Source organism: Erpetoichthys calabaricus, chromosome 17 (genome assembly GCF_900747795.2).
Source record: "Erpetoichthys calabaricus chromosome 17, fErpCal1.3, whole genome shotgun sequence".
In the NCBI taxonomy this organism is placed as follows: Eukaryota; Metazoa; Chordata; class Cladistia; order Polypteriformes; family Polypteridae; genus Erpetoichthys; species Erpetoichthys calabaricus.
The window spans coordinates 33,633,635-33,641,297 of NC_041410.2; the positions used below are offsets into that span (position 1 = coordinate 33,633,635).

Genomic DNA, 7,663 nt, shown 5'->3' on the forward strand with positions numbered 1-7,663 from the left:
GGAACTGTTGAAGCTTCCAGGCAACAGTTATGGGCATGGTCACTGTAGCTTGTAGTTCCTTCACAGTTCTTATAGACCTCTTGGAGGCCTTCCTCACTAGTGTTCAGTTTTTGTATATGGCCTGCTTTAGACAGATTTGCAGCTGTGCCATACTCTTATAGATAGATAGATAGATAGATAGATAGATAGATACTTTATTAATCCCAATGGGAAATTCACATTCTTCAGCAGCAGCATACTGATACAAGTTATAGTTCTTAATGACTGAATTAACTGGACTTCAGAGACCTTTTCATGGAGTGGCTTGGACTGGTCTTATGGTTTTCTTTGTGTAGATTAGGCCCCCATAGTGAGTCACCCCAAGTTGCACCTTCCAGATAAGGAGCATTTCTACTACAATCAATTGAAACTCCTTGAGTACAGAGAGGTGATTTCCATTAAAGTAATTGTGTGACTTCTAAAACCAATTGGCTGCACCAGTAATGATTTAGGTGTGCCAAATTAAAGAGGGTGAATAATTATATGATCAGTTACTTCATACTTTAAATCTGTAATATATTTAGACCACTTTGCAGAAATCTGATTCACCTTGATATTAAAGAGTCTTTTTATGTTGATCAGTGTCAAAAAAGCCAAAATTAAATCCACTGTGATCCAATATTGTATAACAATATAATTTGAAAACTCCCAAGGAGTGAATATGTTTTTTAGGTAATGTATTTAACTGGTCGAGGAGAATGGATTTAACCAGCCATCTATTGTCTGCAGTGTCACACAGTGTCTCCATTTGATTGCAGTTATGATGTTTTCTATCATGGCAGTCATTTCTTCCGTTGTTCATGTGAAAGGTCAGCCAGAACTTGGGTCATCTTTAGGAGATGTCCTATTACAATGCAATTCTGCAATTCATCCTTTGATTGTTGTACATAAAGAGGACTGGTTCAATTAACACAGGTGAGAACAAATTTCCAATGGTGCATTGTTCTCTAGAAATTAGAAATTCATTGATCACATGATATTTTGTGGTTTCTGGCATCTTTGTTAACTTGGTTCTGAAACAAGTGTCATATACTATAGGCCACAGATACCTGAAACTTATACAGTAATTCATATATTTTAGTACACATAAACTAACACATACAAACATTAGTCCCACAGAAAAATCCTTTCAGGTTTAGGCTCATTTCTCATACATAAAGTTAATTTCAGCAGTGCCTTGTGTCCCATGCTACCCCCAAATTCCCTGCCCTCACAAATGCACTCACCAACACACACACAGCAAACATAGTACCATCAATTGGCCTTGAAGACTAATCCAAATAAACAGAGTTCTGCAGTCCAGCATACGAGATGAAATTTGATACTTTAGGTGTCAGCTCAGGGCAGTCCGGTTATTGAGCAAATCAAAGTAACGCCACTTGCCCCTTATAAATTGAAGCACTTCGCTCAGTCCAGCAAGAAATCTGAAGTGTTCTGATCTTGGTGAGCCTTTTCTTAAATTTCATATTTTGAATAATTGGTCTTGAAAATAACTATGAAGAAATTTTGTTTTGTTAGTGTTTAGTATTTATTTATTATTAAGATAGAGGACAATTACTTTAATTTCATTACAAATAGATAATTATATCTGTTCACAATTTAATGCGGTTACAATCCTAGTGCTCATGGCGTTGTCCACTCATTGAAAATGTGTTTTTTTTTCCTCAGGAGGATAACTGAAACATCAAAAATGAGGATCTTACTCATTGCAGCACTTGTTTTGGTCGCAGTGATCACCCTCGCAGGTCAGTAAAACCTAAATATTCATTTTTATGGGTTTTGAATTGATGCTAAGAAGGAACAACTAGTTTTATGTTTATAATTTACAAAATAATCACTTCAAAAGGGCAGAAAATAAAATTCCATTGTAAAGAAATGAACAGTGAAAATATTTGGGTGAAAGAAATTACATACATTTGTTGTTGCCATGCATAAATCACTTTAAAGTAATCAGATTTTATTTTTGATATCATACCTGGGAACTTTCTATTATAAATCCATTTTCAATGCAGCTTTTTAAGTTAGATCTACTTAGCAACTGAAGCTACAAAAAGTAGATGATCACAGGAGTGAAATCTGAGGCCATTACATATGCCTACTCATCCTGTTGTCCATCCTGCATGTCCTGGTAAGGTTTTTCCAAAGTCAGATCCGTTATCCAGCAGAAAATGAATGTGCACTTATGGTATACCAGCCAGCCTTGGTGTTCACACAATTTGGCAACTCAGAATTATCAGAGAAAAATGTGAGAAATTTATTGAGCATTGAGTGAATTTGTTACCACTAAATGAAAATCATGTCTGCCTAATTTTTCATTTATGTGTCAGTATAAATTGCACATTCTGCCATTTTGAACTCATTGCATTGCTCCAAGTAGTTGACTTTCTCTCACCAAGGTATCATATATGGGACAGATAATACAGAGTAATATGACAGTAACACATATCTGAGGACATTAGCAAATAACCGAAAAGGCAACTTTTATAAAATATCTTTTAATCAATGCAAATAACAGATGGAGTGAAGTAGTGATGTCCATTGTTTAGAGCGCTATGATGCAAGTAATAAATCAATATTCTTGGAACTGACAAAAAAAAAAAGATTTTTCTTTCCCCAGAATCGCCGTTGTTTGCCTGCACACAGACTAGACTGACTTATTTTCTGTCATATTCAATTTTTATTTGTGGCTTGTACATTAGGTTTGAGTAGATCCTAAAATTAGGGTATTAAGGAAATGTTAAGTCTTTATTGAAAACGGGATTTCTTAAACTTAGTGTTTATTTCAAGGTGACTACAACTTAATTATTACTTTTGTTATTTTTACAGCCCATGAATTAAATGTTCATTTCTTGCACCTTAATGAGTCAATGAAGGAATCATCTTCAGTAATACTTTCATTGTATCTACCTTTTAAATAGCTTATTCTCAAACAGGCTTAAATGATATCAGTCTTTACATTTTGTTTTCATTAGAGGCTGAAGAGAAGCCCATCTTCGCTCAGCACTTTGAGACAATTCAAACTCAAATGGAGGATTTAGGTCAGAAGGCACGGGAAGCCTTTGAGAAGGTGCAGAACAGTGAATTTACCTCCAAGACAAGGTAATCTATCGAGGCTGACATTGGTAACTAAAACTCATCAGTGCTTCTAAAGTACACAAGTGACAGCTGAAGAGTTTAAATTTCAGTGTTTAAAAGGAGGTATAAAGACACAGCCCCAAAGTGATGGTCAATAAACCCATCAATGAATTAATGTGTTCAGAAAATGTAAATATAATGTTTCAAATGATTTTCTTTAGTAAAACTACAGTGGGAAATTATAATCTCTACATTTGCTTAGTCCATCCATCCATTTTCCAACCCGCTGAATCCGAACACAGGGTCACGGGGGTCCGCTGGAGCCAATCCCAGCCAACACAGGGCACAAGGCAGGGAACCAATCCCGGGCAGGGTGCCAACCCACCGCAGGACACACACAAACACACCCACACACCAAGCACACACTAGGGCCAATTTAGTATCACCAATCCACCTAACCTGCATGTCTTTGGACTGTGGGAGGAAACCGGAGCGCCCGGAGGAAACCCACGCAGACACGGGGAGAACATGCAAACTCCACGCAGGGTGGACCCGGGAAGCGAACCCGGGTCTCCTAACTGCGAGGCAGCAGCGCTACCACTGCGCCACCGTGCCGCCCCATTTGCTTAGTGAACACTTTAAATATAATATACAACTGAGAAATCACTTAAAGAAATGTGTGTACCACTGTGTTACAAAAAGACATACTGTGGCATTTATAGAAGCCATGCGGTGAAGTGCCAGACTAAAAGGGGCATCCTTCTCTGACACATGGAAGGATTTGCATCACTACTCAATGGAAGCTTCTTCTTCTTCTTCTTCCCACGTCTATGTGGGGTTGATATGCTTAATCCTACACCTCCTCCTCCTGAAGCTGATTGGATTGATTCCATTATTAAGGTGTTGGTTAAAGTCAATTTAGGTGGGAGGTAGTCAGTGGAGTGTACTGTAGTGGTTAAGGCTTTGGACTTCAAACGCTAAGGCTATGGGTTCAAATCCCACTACTGACACTGTGTGGCCATGAGCAAGTCGCTTGACCTGCCTATATTCCCTTTGGAAAACACACACCAGGGATAATTAAGGATCGCCAATACACCTAACCTGCATGTCTTTGGACCGTGGGAAGAAACCGGAGCACCCGGAGGAAACCCACGCAGACAAGGGGAGAACATGCAAACTCCACGCAGGGAGGACCCAGGAAGTGAACCCGGGGTCCCTTACTGCGAGGCAGCAGCACTACCCACTGCACCACCCAACATTGATCCATCATTTTTTAAAGCAATGGATACCAAAGAAACTGATGACAGCAATGAAGAATAAGGGAATTCGAGATAAAGGCAAAAAAGATTATGGGAACATGGAACAAAAGTAATACCCTGATCCCTTAAAGAAGAGAAAACCAGCATGAATGAGAAGCAGAAATTCTTATCTAATGAAACAAGCATGATGGCCTAAATGAAATGGTCTCCTCTTATTTATAAACTGTCCTAATATTCTTTTCATAATCAATTGTTTATTGACATTTAAATAACAATTATTAGCAATAGAAATAATGCTAACCAACAGGTTTCTCATAAAAAGTCAAAAGGCGGCAATGATAATGAAAATAATAGCAGTAAAAATACTAACCCATCCAAAACAAGTGCCCTGTTACCAAAAGTAAAAAGAAAACTGCCTGAGGAAAACCTAAGAGGGAAAACATAGGCAGTCATCAGGCTCCATTGACATACAATTTACAGTATGTAGAAAAAAGAAGAGAACAACGTCAATCATAAGCCATCTGGCTCCGCCGAGGTTACACCACAGCACACAAAAGGCTGAAATGTCCTAACCTTGATCGATAGTTTTATATTAACTAACTGTAGACATTCATCTTTTTGATTTGCTTAACTTAAAGCTGTGTTTGCAGAGTTAAAGCTTGGGGGATATCGAATCCAAATGTATACACATGATGGTATCTCGAATGTATGAATGTGTTGTTACATTATAAAGACAAATATGCTTTTTGGGGACCTTTGACTAAATCTTGCAGCACCTTTTAAAACATCGGATGAGGTGCAGCCAACAGCAACAGCCATTCACCAAAATGAGAAGAATGGATTTCTTTACAAGTTATTCAACATGTCTTACTTTCTTTGAAATGCTGAATTTTAACTCAGTTTTATCTTTCTTTTTCAGGAACTGGTTCACTGAGCAGTTTGAAAAAATGAAGCAGTCATGGTCAGACTTGGTCAACTAGAACTACAGACCTTCTGAAGATGACTGGGCTCTCATGCTGTTGATTTTGTTCTCCCTTAATTAATGAAAAAGTGTACAAATCTGCAATGCAAATAAATATAAAAATAGATGGCAAGTAATGCAATTGTTTTTGAAAAGTTATGTTTTTTTGTAGGAGATTTAAACAAAAGATTACATTGAGAAAACAGACAGTGTTCATTATATATGGAACGACTGTGCAGCATGTAACCACCCAAGGTTCTTAACTTTACGGATACATAAGACCTCTGCCAACGTATATTTTCTGTTCAGGACAGAGCAAAATGACAGTATATGAGTTGCATGTGGAAAATCTGGCAAACAAGTGTGTGGTTTGTGGTTCTTATTCCTGTACACTTTACAGCACCGCAAATAAACCAAATTAAAGAATGTGATATCATTAATGCTGAGATATGTGGGTTGTGTTTCTCAACTCTTTTTAGAATGAAAGATGAAGTAGGTGTTTTAAAAGTTGGCAAAGCAAATCTAGTCAAGTGAACATTTTACAGCTTAGTGAATATTTAGGAAGAGAAAGCCATAACCTTTACCACAAATCAAGCAGACATTTGAAGACTAATACCATTGGTCCGGTTTAGTATACATTTTAAGCTGCAGTTACCTCTCACCCAGTTTGGATTAAGCAGATCTGACCACATAAATTTGCCCGGACAGATTAAGCAACAATTTTTGCTTTGCTTGCAATTGTCTATGTATAGTATAATAGATTTGAATCTCAGCAAATGATTCAGATAATTTGTTAGGTATGTGCAGAATGATTTCATTACTACTAGGAAAAGGCTATTTGCAGTATTAGCACCTAATGCCAAATACTCTTCATCTCTCTAGACAGAGGCCAGAAGGTGTCTCACTGGACACTTGTCATTAAAGTAATGGAATTGAAAACATTATGAAACCATTGTCTTCCTCCTGAGAGCTTCCGCTACTTACTTTTTCGGTACCGAGAACTAGCTGGGTATGTACACATAGACGATTAGGCTTCAACTCAGCCATGTTTCTAGACTGCCCCCTGCTGTTTCAATGCATCAAACGTAAAAGCAAACTACACTTTTGAAAATGGCAATTCATTGCCTCTCTCATGAATCCCTTGATTTCAGGGATCTTCAACTCAGTTCCTGAAAGGCCACAATGCCTTCAGGTTTTCACTGCAATCAATTTTATAGTTTGAGACAATTCTTGTTGTTAATGGTACATGTTACTTTATTGATGGCTTGTCAGGGTGCTCACTCTGATACAACAGACATTTCTAATACTGTTTATTTTCGTATTTGAGAACATTACACAAATGTTATTTGACCTGGAGCTGCTCAGTATTTTTTGTTACCTGGCAGCTAAATTAAATTGTCAAGGCATCAAAGTGTGCCCATCATTTGAAGTAATTACGTAGCTACCAGTTAAGAAAATATCTGGAAAAACCAGCAGCTAAGTTTCAGGAACCTGATCTAGTAATACTCAAGTTTCACCACAGAAGTACATACTGTATATTATATTAATTTTTCATTTATACACTGATTTAAAGAGAGATGAAAGTGGTACTGTAAGTTTGTTAGTTTGGAAGCAGTCAGTGTCTCCTCAGATTAACATCATGGCAGATATTATTATGTCTCCAGAACTCTGCCTTATTTAGTTGGCTTACTAAAAGCTGTTTGAATATTAGTCTGTGAGGCCTTTGATTGCAGAAGAGAATGTTTATCAAACAAAGGTAATTCTGATTATGTTAAAAAAACCAAACATGGCAGTTTAACTGATCCACAGTGATGCTCTTATCAAATAACCAATATTGCACAAACTCAGGGTTGTCTGTCTAAAGTTCAATTACATTATCCACAAAGCAGAAAATGTTGAGTGCAGACTAAAGATAAGGTGCATCCAAACTTTAAAAATCAATGGGATGTCAAAGTCCTGTTTACATGGTCCTGTGGACTTTGCAGCATTGCATGTTAAGGTCCCTATGCCACCCACCTTCCCACTTAAAATTCTTGTGATCATGGAGGATGGAGCATCAAAATTTTTCAAACTGATTCATTTACAGTTGCAACAGGACTTCTTTTGTGGGTCCACAATTTTAAACTGGTGTTGACCGATAAGATTAAGTGTTCACTAAAGTCTTGTCCCATGGGTAACAGTGTTTGTCTCCATCCATTCACCCATCCATCCATTTATTATAAAACCTATTTACTTCATTTCTGGTTCATGGGATTTTCAAGACCTGCTTTTTCCAATTTATGGTCACAGGAGTTGGAGCCCATCAAAAATGAGATTATACAGATACCCG

General features: G+C 37.5%; 1 protein-coding gene across 1 annotated transcript; it reads left to right on the plus strand.

The window, feature by feature from the left end:
- Positions 1 to 1,356: 1,356 nt before the first annotated feature.
- apoc1 (apolipoprotein C-I) lies at positions 1,357 to 5,471 on the plus strand. The gene is made up of 4 exons (XM_028823690.2): positions 1,357 to 1,482; positions 1,708 to 1,784; positions 3,012 to 3,138; positions 5,293 to 5,471. The coding sequence occupies exons 2-4, from the start codon at positions 1,730 to 1,732 to the stop codon at positions 5,351 to 5,353; spliced, it is 243 nt and encodes an 80-aa protein (XP_028679523.1). The 5' UTR covers positions 1,357 to 1,482; positions 1,708 to 1,729; the 3' UTR covers positions 5,354 to 5,471.
- Positions 5,472 to 7,663: the final 2,192 nt, after the last annotated feature.